The sequence below is a fragment of the Lolium perenne genome, chromosome 1 (genome assembly GCF_019359855.2).
Source record: "Lolium perenne isolate Kyuss_39 chromosome 1, Kyuss_2.0, whole genome shotgun sequence".
Lineage (NCBI taxonomy): Eukaryota > Viridiplantae > Streptophyta > Magnoliopsida > Poales > Poaceae > Lolium > Lolium perenne.
This window is the reverse complement of record NC_067244.2, coordinates 221,584,713-221,608,133: the sequence shown is the minus strand read 5'-3', so window position 1 is coordinate 221,608,133 and position 23,421 is coordinate 221,584,713. Positions and strand designations below refer to the sequence as shown.

The 23,421-nt window shown below is 45.3% G+C and overlaps 4 protein-coding genes across 4 annotated transcripts; 2 read left to right on the top strand and 2 right to left on the bottom strand.

The window, feature by feature from the left end:
- The first annotated feature begins 6,037 nt into the window (after positions 1-6,037).
- On the top strand, positions 6,038-7,637 carry LOC127327307 (peroxidase 1). The gene is made up of 4 exons (XM_051354086.2): positions 6,038-6,346; positions 6,427-6,612; positions 6,722-6,884; positions 6,997-7,637. Exons 1-4 carry the CDS (start codon positions 6,140-6,142, stop codon positions 7,419-7,421), a joined length of 981 nt encoding a protein of 326 aa, XP_051210046.1. The 5' UTR covers positions 6,038-6,139; the 3' UTR covers positions 7,422-7,637.
- Positions 7,638-11,342: 3,705 nt separating this feature from the next.
- LOC127327311 (peroxidase 1) lies at positions 11,343-13,022 on the top strand. Its single transcript, XM_051354089.2, has 4 exons — positions 11,343-11,778; positions 11,869-12,054; positions 12,145-12,310; positions 12,409-13,022. The coding sequence occupies exons 1-4, from the start codon at positions 11,464-11,466 to the stop codon at positions 12,825-12,827; spliced, it is 1,086 nt and encodes a 361-aa protein (XP_051210049.1). The 5' UTR covers positions 11,343-11,463; the 3' UTR covers positions 12,828-13,022.
- Positions 13,023-13,443: 421 nt separating this feature from the next.
- On the bottom strand, positions 13,444-17,568 carry LOC127327308 (uncharacterized). The gene is made up of 9 exons (XM_051354087.1): positions 17,151-17,568; positions 16,608-16,655; positions 16,411-16,470; positions 15,598-15,684; positions 15,408-15,512; positions 14,390-14,503; positions 14,096-14,196; positions 13,882-13,993; positions 13,444-13,713 (listed from the first exon to the last, which is right to left on the bottom strand). The coding sequence occupies exons 1-9, from the start codon at positions 17,550-17,552 to the stop codon at positions 13,591-13,593; spliced, it is 1,152 nt and encodes a 383-aa protein (XP_051210047.1). The 5' UTR covers positions 17,553-17,568; the 3' UTR covers positions 13,444-13,590.
- A 1,458-nt stretch (positions 17,569-19,026) lies between these two features.
- Positions 19,027-22,995, bottom strand: LOC127327309 (uncharacterized). The gene is made up of 9 exons (XM_051354088.2): positions 22,552-22,995; positions 22,029-22,076; positions 21,829-21,888; positions 21,081-21,167; positions 20,891-20,995; positions 19,964-20,077; positions 19,673-19,773; positions 19,455-19,566; positions 19,027-19,296 (listed from the first exon to the last, which is right to left on the bottom strand). The coding sequence occupies exons 1-9, from the start codon at positions 22,951-22,953 to the stop codon at positions 19,174-19,176; spliced, it is 1,152 nt and encodes a 383-aa protein (XP_051210048.1). The 5' UTR covers positions 22,954-22,995; the 3' UTR covers positions 19,027-19,173.
- Between the last annotated feature and the right edge of the window lie 426 nt (positions 22,996-23,421).

Sequence of the window (23,421 nt, the reverse complement as noted above, 5' to 3'; positions counted from 1 at the left end):
ACATCTATACTGGCAGAGAACCAAAACACCGTTACATGAGATGACGGACCCTTTTTTTGATCTCGCACCGGAGAGAGTTGGAGCCCCACTATCCAACGGTTGCTATCCTATGCATAGCTACCACCCTTGGTAGAAAATCCGCGTCGATATATATATATATATATATATATATATATATATATATATATATATATATATATATATATATATATATATATATATATATATATATATATATATATATATATATATATATATATATATATATATATATATATATATATATATATATATATATATATATATATATATATATATAGGAAGCACATATGGGGCACCATGGTGCCCGGGCACCAAACGTGTATTTCGTACATACCTGGAGTGTACGTGTCTAAATTACACATACCTAAGGTTTACATACCTAACATATACACATACAAGTTACACATACCTAACATTTACATACTTAACATACACACATGCAAGTTACACATACCTAACATATATATACACGTATCAGTGTACGTACACCTTAGGTATGCAATACCTTAGGTATGTATCACTTGAGTATGCATATCTTAGGTATGTATACCTTAGGTATGTGTAACTTAGGTATGTATTCCCTCAGGTATGTGTACTACAAAACAAAAATGCGCGTATCTACGTATGGTGCCCGGGCACTATGGAGCACCAGTTAATTTACCTATATATATATATACACACATACACATAGCTCATGTATTCATTTGTATCTTATTCTTTTATAGTTGGCAAGAAAGCGGAACAATCTCTCAATCGAGGACCGCTTCATAGCAATAGGCGAGGAATTGGCGGGATTTTTCCTTCGGGACATCTTACCACCATTCGCAGAGTACCACTATGAATGAAGATGTACATGTTACATATAGTTTGACTCGGAGACTACCACTATGCTACATGTAATAGACATATATAGAGTACGCGTCGGAGAGTACCACTATATATGCATGAAGATCGTTCTTCTTGCATGTACTACTTAATTTCGATCTTATGCAATTACATGTGTTATATTATATGCACCAAGTTGATATGCATCACCTTGATCTTCATGTACTACCTAAACCCAAACGTGTTTATGGAGCATCAACGCGATATGAAATGGTCTGATACCCCTAAACCCCTCCTAAAACCCTAAACCCTGAATTCTCTGCAGCGGCAGAGATTTATGCATTTTCCCTGCCGCGGCAGCCAACCTTTGGTACCGGTTCGTATTACAAACCAGTACCAAAGCTCCCTGGCCCTGAGCTCTCCTGGTGGCCCACGTGGAGGCCCCTTTAATACCGGTTCGTAATGAACCGGTACGAAAGGGGGGAGGGCTTTTGTACCGGAACTTTTATACCGGTTGCTTAACCGGTATAAAAGCCCCTCTGGAACCGGTACCAATGACCGTTTTTCTACTAGTGTTACCTGCAACGAAATTAAAATAACTTAGAAAATCAAAAAGTCTGGATATAAATCATAGCATCTTTGGGATGCATAAAATTAGCGCATTCCAAATGAGGCAATAATAAAGAGAAACTAACTTACTTCCCATCCAGCAACCACAGCATTGAATCTACCATACTCATCCCCTTGCTGATTTGTTACCCATATTGATGATGCGCTTATTTGGTTGTTCTTTAAAGTTGTAAAGCTATATACATCAAATGTCCCCATGCCACCGGTAAGCATAGATCCAAACGATGTGTTCGATTCATAGCATGCATACTATAAAAGTTAACACAAAAGTCCATAGGTAAATAACACAGGATCACAAACATATGCGTACACAAATAATGAAATCAAAATAATAGATTTCTAACTTACATGCTTAACCATACTCGTCGTGTCGGTCTTTGCGAGTAGGAAGCTATTTGATGGCGCCATTATACTCTGTAGGTATGGATTCTGCAACCATGTTATGCACTAACATGGTCTGAAAATACCATGAATAGTACAAGTAAAATTTGTGGAAGTTGCATAGCCTATATGTATAATTCAAGAGCTAGAATTGTGCTATTTCGTTTTGATGAAGAGGGTTGCAACAGATTTAAAGTTCATATAAGGAACACTCTTCTTATATATCCAAATATAAATATTACTTCCCAAGTAAGAATTCATTGCAAATCTTGAAAGATATGCAGTAATTAAGGCACATATTATATTTAATTGATAGAGAGAATTTACTATATATATATATATATATATATATATATATATATATATATATATATATATATCTCTCAAAAGATATGTAGAAATTAATGTTTCTAGATATGGATATATGAGCACATCTACATGTGTTGTGACGTGCAGCCATAACGCTGCCCAACATAACGTTGTGTGGTTTCGACTTCGAGGAGAGGGTGAAGGCGTCAACTTTCGCTTGTTCCAGATTTTTTCCAAAAAACATATTTGAATCCACAACATGTCGTTTTATCATATATACGACGATGACGGTTTCATGTTGTTCCTCCGGTGTGCCTTGCAACACCTGTTCGTGTGAAAAAACATACCGGTAGGTCCCAATTTGAGCATAATTAACTTAAAAAATCAAAAAATGGAGTACCATCGCAAGATGTCATTTTAGGCGACCTAGCTGCAACTAAAAATTACAAACTTGGAACACGACAGTTATTCCGAAAAAATATTCACAAAATGAGCTATGTCCTACGAAATTCTATGGCTTTTAGGCAAACAACCTGGGTCATTACCTTCCGCATATCATAGTTTTTCGGAACGAGCCGATCTTGCGCACATACAAGTGGCTTGGAAGGACAAGCAATGTAACGAAAAATCCATTTTTTATTTTTCCAGCAATGGAATGGAGTTTTTTTGTGAAGTAGCTACAAGAAACGCAAATTGCTTGGAAACACATGAAACCGAGTGTATATGTGGTCCTGTATAAATGCGCAGAGCTCCCGTTGAATAGTTGAATGTGCCCCTTGTAGCTGCTTCACAAAAAAATCTATTTCGAAACTCGGAAAATGGAAAATAGGTCTTTCATGGATAGGAAAGAGAAAGAATTTCTACGGTGTTGCTTCGCATCCCAAGGCACATACATGTGCCTAATATGGGTCCGTTCCGACAAACTATGTTTGTCTGGAGAGCAATACCTAGCTCTTTTTTCCATAGAAACCATATAACTATGCCGGTGGTAGCTCATTTCGTGAAGACAAACAGTCATATCCAAGGTCTGAATTTTTCCTAGCTTGTAGGTCACATATAATGAGGCCGCGTGAAGTTTTCCCATTTTTTGATTTCTTTTGATTTAATTGTGCTCAAAATGTTGGCCCACATAAAGTGATGTTTCGCCAGAACCGGCGCCCGTAAAAACATCAGATAAAATGAAATATCGCAGACTTCAAAATGTTTTTTCCAACAAATCTGGAGCGAGTGAAAAGGATGACTAGTTCAAATTTGGCCCGTTTCCGGCGAAATCGGCAGGAGACCACAGGAAGTGGCGGGGTTCCCTCAAAAGCTAGCGCACATCAGACATGTGAACCGTAGTTTACATGTGGTCCTCTATCAATGCGCAGAGGTCCCACTGAATTGTTGAATGCGTCCCTTGTAGCTGCTTCACAAAAAAACATGTTTCGGTACTCCGAAAATGGAAAATGGGTCTTTCGTCGTTAGAAAAGAGAAACACTTCATGCAACATTGCTTCCAATCCCAAGGCACATGCATGTGCCCAATATGGGCTCGTTCCGAAAACTAATTTTGACTGGAAGGCACTACCTAGCTCTTTTGCCATATAAGCCATATAACTCTGTCGATGGTAGCTCATTTCGTGGAGACCTTTTCAAAGAAATAGTCATATCCCAAGTTTGATTTTTTTCCTAGCTTCTGGGTCACATATAACGATGCCTGGCGTAGGTTTCCCGTTTTTATGTTTTCTCTGATTTAATTTTGCTCAAAACCGGGCCCACATAAAATGATGTTTTGCTAAAACCGGCGCCGAGGGGCATCGGCTTTGAAGCACGTGAAACCAGGAGAAACCCACATATAAAATGACATATTGCGGTACTAAAAATGATTTTCCCAAAAGATCTAGAGCGAGCGAAAGTTGACCCTAAGTTTAAATCTGGTCTGTTTCCAGCGAAATCGGCAGGAGACCGCAAGGAGCGGCATGGCTACCTAGAAAGCTAGCGCGCATCAGGCATGTGAACCGCATTGTATATGTGATCATCTATCAATGCACAGAGGTCCCGCTGAATTTTTGAATGCACCCCTTGTAGCTGCTTCACAAAGAAAACCGTTTCGGCACTCGGAAAATGAAAAGTGGGGTTTCCGTGACTAGGAAAGGGAAACACTTCATATGTTGTTGCTTCCTGTCCCAAGGCACAAGCGTGTGGCCAATATAGACTCATTCTGACAAACTATGCATGCCCTGAGGGTAATATCTAGCTCTTTTGCCCTAGAAGTCATATAACTCTGCTAGTGGTAGCTCATTTCTTGAAGGCTTTTCAGAGCAACAGTGTATTTCAAGTCTGATTTTTTTTGCTCGCTTCTAGGTCACATATAACGGTGCCTCGCGAATGTTTATTGGGACAACGACGAGGAGGCATATCGACAGCGGCGGGACACGGCCCTGCGGTGTTGGCAGTGGCGGTGAGGTGAGAGGGGATGTTGATGGCGGGAACTGGTGGAGGAAGAAATGAGTGGTAAAATCTGCGTCTGATACATGGCTACATATATTGGTGCAAGGGCATAATCATCGATGGAGAAAACGGTGAAAAGGAATTAGCAGGGAGAAAATGAAGGAAAAAATAGACGGAGATACCATTTGCCGTGTACCAGGGAAAAACACACGGCAAAGGAGAATCTTTGCCGTGTGTTTTCAAAACGGTTTTGCTATGTTTCAGTCAACTGAGATTTTCTTAAATCTAAGTCACTTACAAAAATGTGCTTTGAGTTGCACTTTTCTGTTAAAAAAGTGCAATTGCACTTTTCTGACAGAAATGTGCAACTGAACCGAGTTGCACTTTTCTTTGAACTGTAGTAGCACTTTCTGAGTTGATTGAGACTTAAGAAAATCTCAGTCAACTGAGACATAGGCACACTCTTTTCAAAAAAACACATGGCAAAAGAAGGGTCTTTGTCAAGTGTTTTTCCATGGTACACGCCAAAGAACACGTGGGAAATTTCCCTGCGTGGAGAACTTTAGGCGGAAATAAATAGCGTGATGTAGGCTAATTCTTTGATGTGTGTCTGTTAGGGGACACATGGCAAAGTCGTGCCGTCGTAACGGCTCCGTCATGTGAGGCTTCGAATGACTTGTGGCGCGACTCTTTGCCGTGTACTTTTTCTTTACCGTGTATTTTTTAAGAAATTTGCCGTGCCTACTTCTTTGACGTGTGTTTTTATAGAATTTTGCCGTATCTACTTCTTTGCCGTGTGTTTTTCGGTATTTTACCGTGTTTTTTTTTGCCACGTGCCTAGCTGTGCGGAACACGATAAAGGATATGTTTACCGTGTTCCGCGCTTTTTGGAGCACGGCAAAGGGAAATTTTCCTGTAGCGTGCGTCGACGTGCTAGCGCTCATTGTCATGGTAACGCTTGTAATATCGCTACCAATTGTATTTGAATCATGTTATTTGAGAGATGAGACTCGAGATCGTTACAAGCCGAGCATGAGCCAATTTTACAGCTTGACCATTAACTCGGTTCAGTTTGGGCTCGCTCAAATTTTAATATGAGCTGAGCTGAGCCGAGTATAACTCGCTCAAACTCTGACTCGTTTGCAGCCTTAAAAAACCCGATATGTTCTCCCTTCGTAATCACCAAGTTAATTATGTGTTGATGAGCTGATACGTGCTTCCGTCTGGCTGGCCGGCCCGGCCGCCTCCATTATACATACGGTGGCCGCCAGTGTACCTGCAACGGCAAAGATTCCGCAAGGTGGAAACAATGGAAGGGACAACTCATTGAACCTTGCAAACTTACCTGCCGCTTCGGAAGACAACCTACCACATGCAGGCGTGGGACACCCCCTGCTCTATAAATTTCCTCTGCGCCAATTCAGCCGCAGCAGCAGTTCAAGCTTCCCCCGATTTGCCATCGTCATCCTTGCGCAGCCAAGGAAGAAGCTAGCAAAAGCTTTCTTGCTTTCTTTGTGGAAATGGCGTCGAGGGCTTGGATGGTGGCGCTGCTGCTCGCGGCGGCGTCGGCGTCCTGCGCGACAGCGCAGCTGCAGGAGAAGTTCTACAGCGAGACGTGCCCCAGCGTGGAGGACGTCGTCCGGAAGGAGATGGTGAGGGCGCTCTCCCTCGCGCCTAGCCTCGCCGCGCCGCTGCTCAGGATGCATTTCCACGACTGCTTCGTCAGGGTAAGTGATCATCCATACTTTCTTGTCATTGCAAGATTCAGAGGTCGGCGCCGTGTTAACAACATTGGAGATGAATGCAGGGTTGCGACGGCTCCGTTCTCCTGGACTGGGCGAACAAGACGGCCGAGAAGGACGCGCTGCCCAACATAACGCTGCGTGGTTTCGACTTCGTGGAGAAGGTGAAGGCCGCCGTGGAGAAGGCCTGCCCCGACACCGTCTCCTGCGCCGACGTGCTCGCGCTCATTGCCAGGGACGCAGTCTGGCTGGTCAGTAATTCAGTATAGATAGTGGAGTAGAACAAACTGTTAAGCTAATTTGCAAGTGACAGTACCGAAGCCAAAGTCTCAATTCTGCTCGTTGTTTTTCCTTTTTCAGAGCAAGGGGCCATTCTGGGAAGTTCCTTTGGGCCGGCGAGACGGCAGCGTGTCCATCGCCAACGACACCAACGCGCTGCCCCCTCCCACCGCCAACATCACCGAGCTCACCCAGCTCTTCGCCGCAGTGAACCTTGACATCAAGGACCTCGTTGTCCTCTCAGGTAATATTTCAGCGACATTTCTACCTCACACCACGCTCATTGCAATGGCCAGATAAGCTTCAGCTCAGTAATGGTCTAACGGAATATGCGTGTTCTGTCTCCGCTGCTTCAGCCGCGCACACGATCGGGACGTCGCACTGCTTCTCCTTCTCCGACCGTCTCTACAACTTCACCGGCAGGGTCAACCCCAGTGACATCGACCCCACGCTGGAGCCCTTCTACATGGCGAAGCTCAAGAGCAAGTGCGCCAGCCTCAACGACAACACCACGCTCGTGGAGATGGACCCTGGTAGCTTCAAGACCTTCGACCTCGACTACTTCAAGCTCGTCAGCAAGCGTAGGGGCCTCTTCCACTCGGACGGCGCGCTGCTCACCAACGCCTTCACCCGCGCCTACATCCTGCGCCACGCCACCGGCGCCTTCAAGGACGAATTCTTCGCCGACTTCGGCGTCTCCATGGTCAAGATGGGCAACGCCAACGTGCTCACCGGAAGCCAGGGCGAGATCAGGAAGAAGTGCTCAGTGGTGAACCACTAGCTACTTAGCCGACAAGCGCGGGTTGGCATGGCATGGCGTTTGATTAGCGACAATCTTTTTTCTGTGTAGATTTTACTGTAAAACGGTTACTTCCTTTTTCTCTCCCCATTGTTTCGTTTTCATTGATTCATTATTTCCTTACAGCCATGTAAAGTTTCCACCAAGAACTCGATCAAGATCATATTATACAGTATAGTCTCTGTTATTTTTTCCGTTGGGACATGATTTGCTACAGTACTTCTGCCTTTGCCAGATCAGTAGATGCAATCATGCATTTCCCAATTAGCCATGCAATGATTCAGTAGCACCGTTGGCGACACCCTGATCTGCTGTTGACGACTATATAATTGATGAAGCAACGTGTACAATGGTCAAGAATGGACTCATTATTGATGCAGGCAAGACCTGTGTTTTTTTTTTCAGAGAAAGCATCTGATCTGATGTGTTCCGCGGTGTCAGCTGCCCCACGGACCCTCTGGCACTAAACGTTTCTGAACCAGCGTGCAACTCATCTCTGGATGTTAGTACAAAAGGTAACCATTTGTTTAAGTAGCTTCCCACATGCCATGCACAATAATGAATCGCTTCTTTGTCGATACCGTCTCACCAAACCAAAAAATTTCTACCTCTCTCTCACACAAAAAAAAAAACACTCTAACTCCAACGGTACGATCATTTAAAAAAAATTGTACAGCGGTACGAACACTGATTCTAAGTGTGCTACATGTGCAAGCAAAAGTTAAACTAGGTTTTGGTGAAATTTTGTTTTCTAGGGTCATCACCATGAAAAAGAAGAGTATGATGCCGTTGTTTACTTAGCTAAGCAAACATCTCCTCAAAATTACAATTTTGGGATCAGTTTTACTGACAGAAACATTAAAAAAACATATGCATTTATGTTCCGAGAGACGAAAATAAAAGCAAAACAACCATTAATAGCGATTTTTTCGAATATATATAAGATTTAAAAATCTAAATAATGGCTTGTTTTCTTCCTGGAACAAGACAAGGTTGATTGGCTTGAATATTAATTTTTCTGCAATTAATTCTTTCTTTTTTCACGGCACAAATGTTTTTTGCACCAAAGTTAAAGTCTGCATGTAATACTCAGCCTTACACATGTGCGATTCTTTTGTCAGAGAAGGCGCCTTTTCTTTGCGAATTAGAGAAGGATCTTCCTCCTTTTTCGGAACAAAAGGGAACAAAGAACTACACAACTGGGATAAAAAAGAAGCCTCCGTAAAAAAATACTTGGATTCTTTTTTGGTAAAAATAGAAAGTTGATAACATGATAAAGCTAGGGTTTAGGCATATAGGGGAAACCACTACTAATGTAGGCATGATCCAAGTAGAAATGTGATGACATGGTACACCCTGGCTTTAGACACATAGAAACCACTACTAAGAGCATCCCCAACACCCTTGGGCTTGGCCGCGACCACGTCGGGAAGAGGAGGAATAAGGTCAGTGGGGGGCATTAAGTGCGCGGGGGAGGTTGGATGTGACCTCCGTGGTTGTTGTGGCGGGCGGAGATGTGGGCAGCGAGGTCGAGGGCGGAATGTCCCGTGCATGTCGTTGGCCTCTCCCGTGTCGTTTTTGGGTGTTTTGGGGGTTGGTCTGACTTTACAAACATAAGTGGAGGTGCAAATATACTCTGCTTCCTAAAAAAATTGTGTGTGTGGGGGGGGGGGATACAAAAGCTGTTGGAGGAATATTTTTTCACTAAATTGCCATATTTTAAGTTTTCAGCAATTTTAGCCAAATATACAATGGGTGTTAAAAATTCTCCTTGACATAGGAGAATGTATTTATCACTTGCAGAACCACTAGATGCAGAAAAGTGGGCATAGTTCAAGGAATAAGGATTAGGAAGCAAACTTTTGCTGGAGTTTGTGGGCCTCATTTCTCTATTTTTCAAACTTCCCATGCTGATTGGTGCTTTACTTTTCCGAGCGAAACTGATCTGTGCTTGGATAGTATATTGTTCTTTACGTGTATCTCCATGAGCCATCGTATCACATCTTCTCTACCATTAAAATGGATCCTGACAGCAAAAAGCACCAAGTTAAGCGGCAGTTTGGTGTGCATGTCACCCTTTGTGGTCTTTCAAGGGGTAACTATTTTATCTTATTTTATATTACTTTTTGTACCATATCAGTTCAAAGATTTAGCATACTTTTTGCTTTTTGAGAGGAGATTTAGCATGTGAAGCATTCCACGAAATAAAGCAGACCGGGTGGAGTTAGGCTATCTATGCTGAAGCATTCCACGAAAGATTTAGCATACCTATGCTGAAGTTTCCGGCTGAGCTCGCATATTACCAACTTGGGGCCCTTTTGCGACGGTCCAAGCTGGTCTGCTGGCCCTCGAAGCGAGGCCTAAGTTTCAGCGCTTTAGCATTTTCCAGCTCACTCTTGCTCTGGCATTGAGCTACTGAACTTTAGGGCATAGAAGACAATAGTCCAATGCATAACACAAATAATGAACTTTAGGGCATAGAAGACAAGAAAAAAAAAAGCTCAAATAGATGATGCATCCCTAAAAAAATGCCCCAAATTTTTATGGCATGCCCTAAAATTTGGGGCACCAAACCCATGCCCTATCACATAAAATGGCCCCGTTAGACTATTCAACAGCCACAGTTGGACATTTCATGTCCGTGCGAGTGTGCGATAGCCCGCCGCCACCACCACGACCCTATCGTTCCATCGCTAGATCCTGCCACCCCCGACCCCGTCGCGCGCTTACGAAGCGATGGCATGCCCGTGTTCCAAGCTGAACTTTTCGGAAGCGATGGCATCACACCTGATGTTCGGAGGGTGACCCTTGACGAGGAGCGGAGAATCTTCTGGTGTACCTCTAGCTGGGCATCCATGAGTCTAAAGAGGCGGCCATGACGAGGTTTCGCCATAAGCACCCGGAGCTCGTGCATGCGGAGATGGAATTCCACACTACGATTATGTGTGGGACGCGAAGAAGAAGAAGAAGCAAGCTTTGGCGTGGGAGACTATCCCTTCCATTGTCAACGTCCCGTCGGACGATGAGATGGATGATGCCTTCTGGGGATCTCTTGGCGCCTCCTCCGATCAGGAAGACTACTTCTAGGATGATCTATCTAGTGTAAAATTTATTGTAGTAGTATCGGGGTCGAGGTCTATCTGGTGTCAAATTTATTGTCGTAATATCGGCATCGAGGTCTCTATCTAGTGCCAAATTAGTGTCAGAGCAGTGTCGGAGTAGAAGACTATCTAGCATCGAAATTGAAATGTACCAACGTGTCGAAAGGTCTATGTGTATGGAGGTCTTGAAAGTGTGGAACCGTATTGAAGGTGTCGAACTATGTGTCGGAGTCGAATTAGGTTTGGAATACGTCAAGGTTTTAAAAGTTGAATGTGCTGGTCGACACCCTATTTTGCATCGTCTGGAAAATAGCCTATGCCCTATTTTACATCATCTGAAACGCGGGTGGCCTAAATTCCGTGCGTAAGACAGAAAATGAGGGTGTCTAGAAAAAACGGTTTTGCTATGTCTCAGTCAACTGAGATTTTCTTAAGTCTAAGTTACTTACTAAAATGTGCCTTGAGTTGCACTTTTCTGTTAAAAAAGTGCAATTGCACTTTTCTGATAGAAATGTGCAACTGAACCGAACAGACTTTTCTTTAAACTTGTAGTTGATTTTTTCGAAACTGACCGGCTTTAAGAAAATCTCAGTCAACTCAGACGGAGGCACACCCTAGAAAAAATGAGGTGTCTAGAACAGCTTTTGCGACACGTCCGTCCGTGTAGCCGAAACCGGTGATCGGCGGACGGATTAATTGGTCCTACCTGACGATGGAGCATTGGAGTCCAGCCGAGATCGACTGCCGACGTGCACCAACCAACCAACCAATCCCTCCAACCCCGAAGCAAAGCAACCTGGAGCTGCAGGCGGAGTCGGCCATACTCAACCCGGCCCATCCCGGCCGTCCCCGTCGTCCCGTCACGCGCCGGGACACGGTCCGACAACCATAGCGCAACCGCACTCTTTGACCTTTGCCCCCTCATGATCTCATGGTCTCACCACCCAGCGCAATCTGCTCGAGGTTTCCCCTCTAGCTCACCCCGTCTACGAACTGAAGTCTGCCCCTGCCCGTCGATCATGTCCAGGGGCCGGGAGCCGCGGCGGTTGCTGCTGCTCGTCATGGCCCTGCTGGCGGCGGCGGGTCCGTCGGCGGCGGAGCTGGTGTTCGGGTTCTACAATGCGACGTGCCCGATCGCGGAGGGCGTCGTGTTCGCGGAGATGCGCGCCATCCTGCAGGACGACCCCACGCTCGCGCCCTCCCTGCTCCGGATGCACTACCACGACTGCTTCGTCCAGGTAACTCGCCGGTCGAGCTAGGAAGGAAGGGTCGAGTTCATGCGCGCGCGTTCTGAGTGTTGATCGATAATCCTGGTGTGTTTCGATCAGGGCTGCGACGGGTCGGTGATGCTGAGGTCGAGCAAAGGCACGGCGGAGCGGGACGCCACCCCGAACAGGAGCATGCGAGGCTTCGACGCCATCGAGCAGATCAAGGCCAAGCTGGAGATGCTCTGCCCGCTCACCGTCTCCTGCGCCGACATCATCGCCATGGCCGCAAGAGACGCCGTGCACCTGGTAGGTAGAAGACGCACGACAAGTTGATGCACTCTCGATCGATCGTCTTGTCCAGCCTCCCCCGGCCCGTGCCTGATAAATTTGCTGCAGAGCGAGGGGCCGTGGTACGAGGTGGAGACCGGGCGGCGGGACGGCAACGTCACGGTGGCCGAGTACGCCGCCAACGACCTGGCGCCGCCCGACTCCAACATCGTCGACGTCAAGACCTTCTTCAGCGTCAAGTCGCTCAACTCCAAGGACATCGCCGTCCTCTTCGGTACACCCACTCCCAAACCCCTGCACCTTTCCCATTGCTTCGCGCGTGGACGACAGCAACAGCTCAATTAACAATGCGTACTCGCCGGTAATCCCCAGGTTCCCACAGCATCGGCACGTCCCACTGCGCCGCGTTCCAGAAGCGGCTCTACAACTTCACGGGCGCCATGGACCAGGACCCGTCGCTGGACGCGCGCTACGCGAGGCGCCTCAAGAAGCTCTGCCCGCGCACCGGCGGCCGCGGCAGGACCAAGGTGCCCATCGACCCCAGCAGCGGCTTCACATTCGACCTCAGCTACTACCGCCACGTGCTCGAGACCGGAGGGCTCTTCCAGTCCGACGGCAGCCTCCTGCACGACGCCGCCACCAGGGGCTACGTCGAGAAGATGGCCAACGCGTCGTCGCCCGACGAGTACTATAAGGACTTCGCGGCGGCGATGGTCAAGATGGGGCGCACCGATGTGCTCCACGGCAGTCTCGGGGAGGTCAGGGCCACCTGCGGCGTTTTTGTTGACTAGCTGCTAGGTTCAGACTTCAGAGTTGCACCTGCGCTTATACATACGCTGATTATAATCTGTGATGTGGATCTTTGTCTATACGTGCTCGTTGATCCTTATGCTCAGATTAAGAGAGGTACAAAAGGATTTGCGCAACTTCAGGTTTGCCCAAGGTACAAAGATTTTGTGATGCGTCATCCATATATGCTTTCCTCACTACAAGACTGCCAGTGCCAGACATGTAGTGACGAGTGACGACTAGTGCGTGTAGCTAGAAATTTGTCTAATCTTAGTAGACAGATAGTTTGACGAACCACCTGTTTGGTCAACCATAATTTGGTCATCAAATATGGCCAGAGCACATAAAGCCCTCTTTTTTCGTAAAAAATCGCACAGTGGCCCTAGCGTGTAGAAACAACATGAGCTAAATACTATCCAATGAGCGGAGACGCACATACAAAAATGTAAGATTGTCTGGCGCCCTTTTTTCAACGCAGATAACAAAATCCAGTCAAATCGTCTTCCTATTCTAAATTTTCAACTTCATGTGTCCCTGGAGATCTCCGTAGCAGAGCACTGGTTTAAAACCCAGCTAGTAGTAAACTCTGAAAGCTTTGGAAATAACCAGACTAGTAAATGCAGTGAAATTGTTCTTTCTTTTGTTTAACTTCAGTTTCACAAATTACACCTATTGTATAAATGGTCACCTATAAGTACGAACTAATATTTTCTTCTGAGACTACACATGCCAGAAAGAACACTTGAGGCATTGATGCATACATTGTTATTTTTTACCCCATATATAGATTCCAGATGCTATTACTGCACTTATTGCTCCAACGGATGCCAGAATTTTCATCTTCGAAGGACCTTGCCTAGTCACTGGTAATTCCAGTAAGCTCTGCACCTGCAAGAAAATTTGATAATTGACGTGAGCACTACAAGAAGTACTTGGATAAGTTCAACATGAAAATTGAGCACAGAATAAACAAGACACTAATCTAAAACTAGCCAGTGAATTTCTTCTTTGCACAAAGTATAACACATGAAATGTTTTTGTAGAAAAAAATCTAACCTCAATTGGTTGCTGCCAATTTTTCTTTATTCCAGAAACATGCCCTTTTCCTACAACTGCCACTACTGAAGAATGCTCCCTTGCTACATTCAATAATGTGGAAGACATGTACCTACATAAAATATCAATAACTTAAGCTTAACCATTTATTGTGACAGTGAAAATAACAACAATAAATCGTTTACAGAAGTAGAGTAGTTTTCAAGGAACTCACATATCACGTTCATGTAGAAGTGTCTCCATCAGACTAGGAAATGCCTTACTCATCTCTTGAATAACAAGTGTTAGCATGTCAACGTCATCCATATCCTTTAACTGTATAAACAAGCATTGGCATTGCTATGTGAATACAACAAGTAATTGTCTTTTGTACATTTGATCTAAAACCAACAAAGTACTATACTATATTAGCTCACACAATAGGAATCTTGAGGGCATCTACAGAACCAAGAAGACAAGGACTATATAAGTGCTCACTGTAGGTAATGAATCACCTAAGACAACATACCATTTTATTAAGATCCTCAGGGCTCGGTAAGAATAAGCTTTGGAAAATAATGTAGTACAGAAATTTAGTCCTGTGCCACAATGACATCATCCCCCAGGTTCTCCTCAAAGTGATCTTCAAACGAAAAAAGAGAAAATTGGGATAACATCAGTTCAGTGCTTATGAAAATTAAATATGAACCTATCTGCTAGTAAAAGGGTTTCACAAGTACAAGAGCCAATATGACATGCTCAATGTAAATAATATTATGCCAACAACACCAGCAGTAAAGAGGAACAAAAACTAACATAAGACGAACTCTGGTGATGCTTCAACAATTATCTCTAAAAGCAAATCATACTATAGCGCAACAACATGGCAACTGCATGCATGTAACCTTTTGGACCCAATATCCGAAACCAACCTCATCAGTTTATGGCACACCAAATTAGAAGATTGAAACTAAAAGTTTAAGACACAAACGAGTCATAGCAACTACTCCCTATGTCCCATAATATAGGATATTATTACAACCAGAATACTCATATATTGGTTGTAATAACATCTTATATTATGGGACGGAGGGAGTACCTTATAATTGATCCTAGCAGACAGATGTGATCATCATTTTGATGAGGTGTACATTTTTTCCAGACATCCAAAGTAGTTCCAGTACAATCAAATTGGTCTCAATTCTTGTATTAATGAGAAGTGAAAAGGTTAACAGCGCATAAAAAATAGCTATATATGACTGATTCACTTGAATACAACAACAAAGCCTTTATTCCCAAACAAGTTGGGGTAGGCTAGAGGTGAAACCCATAAGATCGATCTCGGAGACATAGCGATAGCGCAACATATTGTCCACGCTCTGTATTAGGTGCACAAAAAATAGCGACAATAAAAGCCATATTTATCCATATGGGAATAAATTGGCATAATCATTCAGTTTCTTATCAGTGTAGATCCTTTCACGGAACTTGATTTATCCAGTGCCATTCTGAATGAAAAAACCAAACTCAAAAACTAGGTTCAATACCTGGACAGGGCGATCTCCAAGGACAACTTTGCCGCCATATTTCATTGCTTCCTCGTATCCCACTCGAAACTCAGCTCCAGGTAAAACATCAAGCTGGCTAGCAACCTTGGGTGCCAAAAAGCAACATCCATATCAGCTACCATGAAAAATGATTAAAGTACTGTCGGCATAACATGAATCAGTGCAGTACCTTTGCAAGAAACCAGCTATAGAGAATCCCGAAAGTGTTCATCTTCTTGTTCTTCCACATGTCAATCATTTCATTCAAGGTAGGAACCTATGGGTAAAATCAGATGGAATGATGAACTGGAAGAAATGATGATACCCAGTAATAGTTCATGCCGAACTGTAGATGACATGTTGATTAATCTACATGGTCTGTTTTCAATAACAAAAATAGGTATAGCATTTAAATGAAGGATCAGTAAAAACAGTATACGAAGAGAACTATTGTTCATGCATGAACAAGCACGAGTAACCTTAAAACGATTTATAATCCAGCAAAAACACAATACAACTATAATTTTATGTAACAGTGCTTGGCATGATCAGTGTCCCTGAGAATATGCAATGCCACATCCACAGCCTGAAGCCCATTTTGTCAACTAACTTAGTAGGTTAAATTCTGAACAAAGTTTGTTTTTACCAGCAAGCTCTGAACAGCTTTATCTTGGGCAAAATTCACTAATCTAATCCAATCACACTTGCTATTAGAGATATCTCTTGGGAAAACTTCGCACGTGTTTTCTTGTCCAAGTTTATAAAAGATATAAACACCAGAGAATTCTACATTGAGAACTTTTGTGAACTCCAACACCATTAAGTGGTTTCTTCACCATTGGAGGAAATAGTAAATAAAGATCAAACCCCAAAAGACTCAAATTCTGATAGTGCTTCCTGGTGATTCAATTTCTACATCACAGGCTAATTTTGACGAGCCAATGATGATTATAGTAAAAGCATTTCCCTCCTGCAGTTTCTAACACGTGTCGGATGTTCATACCTGAAGGTTTTGTGGCTTCAGAATGGTAATCCGGCTCTGACAGAGTTCCAAGAAAACAACCTGCATTTACAAAATGGGTGAAAAGAAATTAGTGGAACATCTCCAAGATCAATTCCAATACAGAAAACACCCTAAAGCAGGCAGCCAACTGGCAGCAATTCGTCAAATATATATGATGAGTAAAGAAAGGAAGAAACCTGAGGTTTCAGGTAGTCGATGACGGCTTTCACTTGATCGCACGATTCCTGCAATGAAATCAACAGGGGGGTTAACAACGTAGAGCTGAGTATTTGTCCTGATGATCGGTGGTACTTTTACTTTTAGCACATAATAATGCAGTGCTCATTCAAATGGAGTCCAGGGAGTACTAGACATGTGATCTGTGGTCCTTTTAGCATATGAATAAAGCCTTTGTTGCAGTGTAACACACCCAAACTTGCAGGAATAAACACAACCATATGTAACCTACTGGGGAGAAATGGAGATACGCGTCCCCTGTGCTCTGCACTTGTACCTTCTGTGTCTGGACCCAAAATCTTAGATCGGCAGAACTATGTGTGCTTCTTCAGAAGTAAAATCATCCCAAAGCTAAAACAAATGCGCGCACAGTGGAGGAGTTTCTAGACTCAATGGAAAATGCAGATTGCGAGAACTACAGCAGAGAGGAACGTGTAGGGCTGGGAGTTCTGACACTAGGGAGATGGAAAACCTGGAATTCAGGGTCGACATCGAGGATTTACCTGCGAGACATGGGCGGTGCCGACGAGGTAGACGCGGCAGGTAGGGTCCTGTCCGGCCTCCAAGGCCTCGGGCGAGGTGACGCACTCGAGGCAGACCACGCCCCTGGCGAGCTCCTCGGGCAGCTCCCGCGGCTGGTCGCGCCCCGGCGTCATCCCGGGCTCGCTCCCGGCTTCCGCGTCCGCGAACTCCCAGTCGTCCGCGTACCCGCCACTCTCGCCGTTGGCCTCGGCGTCGGCATCCGCGGGAGCGGGGGCGGGGGCTGGCGCGGCCGGATCCATCAGCAGGACGAGCGGCGCGAGGCGGCGGGCCGCGGTCTGGGTCGGGGTTTGTGCGGGGCAGGCGGAGAGCGGCGGGCGGCCCGGGATCGGCGAGGCGGGGAGGAGGAGGTGGTGGCGGATCATGCGCCGGTGGGCGCCGATTTGGACTTGACATTGGCATTGCAAGCATAATCACATTGCAATGAAACCTATGTACATTCACATGTACAAGCGACAAGGAGATTGAATGTACTTACGATTGGGTGGATCGCCTGCGCCCCTCTCTGAGGAGGAAGAGGAGAAAATCCCGGTGGAGGAGGCGGCGTAGCCGGTAAGTAGGTCCTCAGCTCCGGCCGCGGTGCAGCGGTCGGGAAGCTGGGCGCCGATGGTGCTGACGTCTGGCGCCGAGCACGAGGTCGGGTGAACCCCGGCGGCGGCGGGACGGGAGGAGCGCCATAGGGGGCAGGCGGACACGGCATGCCCCATGGCATCGCCGACTGCATCGGGGTGGACGTGAACCCCGGAGGGGGCTCCATCTCCCTGCTGGAGCCCGGAGCACCGCCCGCTATTGCGGCCGCCCTCGCGGTCGGAAACCCTAGTTGGGATGGGGGGAAAACCCCCGTCCCCGACGGATCCGCCGGTCGAATCCCGGCGGCTCGAAGAGCCAGGACGGCGGCGCTCTGGGTTGTGACGCCGGCGGGCCTCATGCTCGCGAACGGTGATGGTCGATTCATCACCGGCACGCGGCCGGCATCAATCTGAGCCCCGGAGTCGCCGCCTCCGGCCTCGTACTCGCAGATGAGGCGCATTACCGCCTCGGTGGACCTGGTTGCGGACGGCCGTACGGCTGGATCCGTCGGCGCTGGAGACGATGGCGGAGGCATAGGAGGCGAGGAGGCCATGGCGGCGGTTGATGGGACAGGAGTGAATGGGGAGAGAGAAGACTGAACCGGTGAGGGGAAGTGGGGAGCGAGGACCAAGGCAACACGATGTCTCCCGCGCTTCTCCACGCGTGCAACTGTTGCACGCGGGCGTGCAAAATCGCACGACAACGGGCCTAGCCCCGGAGAAACTGCCGATTCGGGCGTTCCTCCAGGGCCTGTCCCAGGGGTGCTTTGAGAACCGGTTGGGCCACAACACATACCTCTTACAGGCAACCAAACGGGCCGGTTTTTGCTGAGCCGATGCGAGCCAAAGGGCTCACAGCCTACCAAACGCGCCCCTAGTGACGAGTGACGACTAGTGCGTGTAGCTAGAAATTTGTCTAATCTTAGTAGACAGATAGTTTGACGAACCACGTGTTTGGTCAACCAGAATTTGGACATCAAATATGGCCAGAGCACATAAAGCCCTCTTTTTTCGTAAAAAATCGTACAGTGGCCCTAGCGTGTAGAAACAACATGAGCTAAATACTATCCAATGAGCGCAGACGCACATACAAAAATGTAAGATTGTCCGGCGCCCTTTTTTCAACGCAGATAACAAAATGCAGTCAAATCGTCTTCCTATTCTAAATTTTCAACTTCATGTGTCCCTGGAGATCTCCGTAGCAGAGCACAGGTTTAAAACCCAGCTAGTAGTAAACTCTGAAAGCTTTGGAAATAGCCAGACTAGTAAATGCAGTTAAATCGTTCTTTCTTTTGTTTAACTTCGATTTCAGATATTACACCTATTGTATAAACGAACACCTATAAGTACGAACTAATATTTTCTTCTGAGACTACACATGCCAGAAAGAACACTTGAGGCATTAATGCATACATTGTTATTTTTTACCCCATATATAGATTCCAGATGCTATTACTGCACTTATTGCTCCAACGGATGCCAGAATTTTCATCTTCGAAGGACCTTGCCTAGTCACTGGTAATTCCAGTAAGCTCTGCATCTGCAAGGAAAAATGATAATTAACATGGGCACTACAAGAAGTAATTAGATAAATTCTCCATGAAAATTAAGCACAGAATAACCAAGACAGTAATCTAAAACTAGACAGTGGATTTCTTGTTTGTACAAAGTATATCACACGAAATGTTGAAATCTAACCTCAATTGGTTGCTGCCAATTTTTCTTTATTCCAGAAACATGCCCTTTTCCTACAACTGCCACTACTGAAGAATGTTCCCTTGCTACATTCAATAATGTGGAAGACATGTACCTACAAAAAATATCAATAACTTAAGCTTAACCATTTATTGTAACAGTGAAAATAACAACAATAAATCGTTTACAGAAAGAAGTAAAGTAGTCTTGAAGGAACTCACATATCACGTTCATGTAGAAGTGTCTCCATCAGACTAGGAAATGCCTTACTCATCTCTTGAATAACAAGTGTTAGCATGTCAACATCATCCATATCCTTTAACTGTATAAACAAGCATTGGTATTGCTATGTGAATACAGCGAAGTAATTGTCTTTTGTACATTTGATCTAAAACCAACAAAGTACTATACTATATTAGCTCACACAATAGGAACCTTGAGGGCATCTACAGAACAAGAAAAAGACTATATAAGTGCTCACTGTAGGTACTGTATCACCTAAGACAACATACCATTTTATTCAGATCCTCAGGGCTCGGTAAGAATAAGCTTTGGAAAATAATGTAGTACAGAAATTTAGTCCTGTGCCACAATGACATCATCCCCCAGGTTCTCCTCAAAGTGATCTTCAAACAAAAAAAGAGAATAACGATAGGATAACATCAGTTCAGTGCTTATGAAAATTAAAGATGAACCTACCTGCTAGTAAAAGGGTTTCAGAAGCGCAAGGGCCAATTTGACATGCTCAACGTAAATAATATTATGCCAACAGAAGCAGCTGTAAAGAGGAACAAAAACTAACATAATACAAACTCTAGTGATGCTTCAACTATTATCCCTAAAAGCAAATCATACTATAGCGCAACACCATAGTAACTAGATGCATGTAACCTTTTGGACCCAATATCCGAAACCAACCTCATCAGTTTATGGCACACCAAATTAGAAGATTGAAACTAAAAGTTTAAGACGCGGGCAAGCCATAGCAACTACTCCCTATGTCCCACAATATAAGATGTTATTACAACCAGCATACTCATATATTGGTTGTAATAACATCTTATATTATGGGACGGAGGGAGTAGCTTATAATTGATCCTAGCAGACAGATGTGATCATCATTTTGACGAGGTGTACATTTTTTTCCAGACATCAAAAGTAGTATCAGTACAATCACATTGGTCTCAACTCTTGTATTGATGGGAAGTGAAAAGGTTAACGGCGCATGTACATGACTGATTCACTTGAATCACTGAAACATATTGTCTAAGCTCTGTATTAGGGCACAAAAAACAGCGACAATAAAATTCATATTTATCCACATGGGAATAAATTGGCATAATCATTCAGTTGCTTATTAGTGTAGATCCTTTCATGGAACTTGTTTTACCCAGTGCCATTCTGAATGAAAAAAAAAACTCAAAAACTAGGTTCAATACCTGGACAGGGCGATCTCCAAGGACAACTTTGCCGCCATATTTCATTGCTTCCTCGTATCCCACTCGAAACTCAGCTCCAGGTAACACATCAAGCTGGCTAGCAACCTTTGGTGCCAAAAAGCAACATCCATGTCAGCTACCATGAAAAATGATTAAAGTAGTGTCAGCACAACATGAATCAGTGCAGTACCTTTGCAAGAAACCAGCTATAGAGAATCCCGAAAGTGTTCATCTTCTTGTTCTTCCACATGTCAATCATTTCATTCAAGGTAGGAACCTATGGGTAAAATCAGATCGAATGATGAACTAGAAGAAATGATGACACCCAGTAATAGTTTATGCCGAACTGTAGATGACATGTTGATTAATCTACATGGTCTGTTTTCAATAACAAAAATAGGTATAGCATTTAAATGAAGGATCAGTAAAAACTAAAAACAGTATACCAAGAGAACTATTGTTCATGCATGAACAACCACGAGTAACCTTAAAACGATTTATAATCCAGCGAAAACACAATACAACTATAATTTTATGTAACAGTGCTTGGCATGATCAGTGTCCCTGAGAATATGCAATGCCACATCCACAGCCTGAAGCCCATTTTGTCAACTAACTTAGCAGGTTAAATTCTGAACGAAGTTTGTTTTTACCAGCAAAGTCTGAACAGCTTTATCTTGGGAAAAATTCACTCATCTAATCCAATCACACTTGTTATTAGAGATATCTCTTGGGAAAACTTCGCACGTGCCATTAAGTGGTTTTCTACACCACTGGAGGAAATAGTATATAAAGATCAAACCCCAAAAGACTCGAATTCTGATAGTGCTTCCTGGTGATTCAATTTCTACATCACAGGCTAATTTTGACGAGCCAATGATGATTATAGTAAAAGCATTTCCCTCCTGTAGTTTCTAACACTTGTCAGATGTCCATACCTGAAGGTTTTGTGGCTTCAGAATGGCAATCCTGCTTTGACAGAGTTCCAAGAAAACAACCTGCATTTACAAAATGGGTCCAAAGAAATTAGTGGAACATCTCCAAGGTCAATTCCAATACGGAAAACAACATCATAAAGCAGGCAGCCAACCAGCAGCAATTCATAAAATATATATGATGAGTAAAGAAAGGAAGAAACCTGAGGTTTCAAGTAGTCGATGACGGCTTTCACTTGATCGCATGATTCCTGCAATGAAATCAACAGGCGAGTTAACAATGTATAGCTGACTAGTTGTCCTGATGATCGGCGCTACTTTTAGCACATAATGCGCATTCAAATGGAAGCCACCGAGAACTACGGGACATATTACTATTCACTAAAGCCCTTGTTGCAGTGTAAGTGTGTAACACACCCAAACTTGCAGTAGACACAAAAACATATGTACCTTACTGGGGGAAATGCAGGTACATGTCCCTGTGTTTTGTAGTTCTACTTTTTGTGCTTGGATTTTGGACACAAATCTTAGATCGACAGAACTGTCTGCTTCAAAAGTAAAATCATCCCAAAACTGAAACAAATGCGCGCACAGTGGAGTTTCTAGACTCAATGCAAAATGTAGATTGCGAGAAACTACAGGAGAGAGAAACGCGTAGGACTAGGAGCTCTGACACAACCCAGATGGAAGGAAAACCTGGAATTCAGGCTCGACATGGAGGATTACCTGCGAGACATGGGCGGTGCCGACGAGGTAGACGCGGCAGGTAGGGTCCTGTCCGGCCTCCAAGGCCTCGGGCGAGGTGACGCACTCGAGGCAGACGACGCCCCTGGCGAGCTCCTCGGGCAGCTCCCGCGGCTGGTCGCCCCCCGGCGTCATCCCGGGCTCGCTCCCGGCTTCCGCGTCCGCGAACTCCCAGTCGTCCGCGTACCCGCCACTCTCGCCGTTGGCCTCGGCGTCGGCATCCGCGGGAGCGGGGGCGGGGGCTGGCGCGGCCGGATCCATCAGCAGGACGAGCGGCGCGAGGCGGCGGGCCGCGGTCTGGGTCGGGGTTTGTGCGGGGCAGGCGGAGAGCGGCGGCCGGCCCGGGATCGGCGAGGCGGGGAGGAGGAGGTGGTGGCGGATCATGCGCCGGTGGGCGCCGATTTGGGGATAGCTAGCTCGTCGTGCCGGGCGGGAGGTGGGCCTATGACGTGGCCTCGGTCGGCGCAACGGCTGGGATCGCTTGGACCGACGTCGCGGGAGGGATCTGGGCCGTAGGAACGGCCGACGTGGCAGCGCCTCGCTGGCCACGCTTTGGTATTCGTTGCTTGCTTGGTTGCTGCACTTGCACTTGCAACATGCATCGTACGTCGTCGTGCTCGCTTTGTTTGTCCCAAGTCCGAATCATCGCGAGTCAGTGGTCACGACAGACTCGATCGAGCTCGACAAGAGCAGCTTTCTTCTGGTTCACACCACATATTTATATGTGTTGCCTTATTTAACATGTTTCTTACATACAGAGATAACGTGGACACCATGCAAGAGGAAGAAACAATGCATGACGATGACGATGAGTGCAGTATTTTTAGCGGTCTAGGTAACTATATTTCTTCC

Excerpts from the sequence above, each read along its gene's own strand:
- LOC127327308 (XM_051354087.1), bottom strand. The coding sequence starts at position 17,552 with ATGATCCGCCACCACCTCCTCCTCCCCGCCTCGCCGATCCCGGGCCGC. Across the intron at positions 14,197-14,389 it reads CTGAGGATCTTAATAAAATG|TTAAAGGATATGGATGACGT; the intron begins GTATGTTGTCTT and ends TTGTTTATACAG. Across the intron at positions 13,714-13,881 it reads ATTGGCAGCAACCAATTGAG|GTGCAGAGCTTACTGGAATT; the intron begins GTTAGATTTTTT and ends ATTTTCTTGCAG.
- LOC127327307 (XM_051354086.2), top strand. The coding sequence starts at position 6,140 with ATGGCGTCGAGGGCTTGGATGGTGGCGCTGCTGCTCGCGGCGGCGTCG. Across the intron at positions 6,347-6,426 it reads TCCACGACTGCTTCGTCAGG|GGTTGCGACGGCTCCGTTCT; the intron begins GTAAGTGATCAT and ends AGATGAATGCAG. Across the intron at positions 6,613-6,721 it reads CCAGGGACGCAGTCTGGCTG|AGCAAGGGGCCATTCTGGGA; the intron begins GTCAGTAATTCA and ends TTCCTTTTTCAG.
- LOC127327309 (XM_051354088.2), bottom strand. The coding sequence starts at position 22,953 with ATGATCCGCCACCACCTCCTCCTCCCCGCCTCGCCGATCCCGGGCCGG. Across the intron at positions 21,168-21,828 it reads TGAAGCCACAAAACCTTCAG|GTTCCTACCTTGAATGAAAT; the intron begins GTATGGACATCT and ends TTTTACCCATAG. Across the intron at positions 20,996-21,080 it reads ATAGCTGGTTTCTTGCAAAG|GTTGCTAGCCAGCTTGATGT; the intron begins GTACTGCACTGA and ends TTGGCACCAAAG.
- LOC127327311 (XM_051354089.2), top strand. The coding sequence starts at position 11,464 with ATGATCTCATGGTCTCACCACCCAGCGCAATCTGCTCGAGGTTTCCCC. Across the intron at positions 11,779-11,868 it reads ACCACGACTGCTTCGTCCAG|GGCTGCGACGGGTCGGTGAT; the intron begins GTAACTCGCCGG and ends TGTTTCGATCAG. Across the intron at positions 12,311-12,408 it reads GGACATCGCCGTCCTCTTCG|GTTCCCACAGCATCGGCACG; the intron begins GTACACCCACTC and ends GGTAATCCCCAG.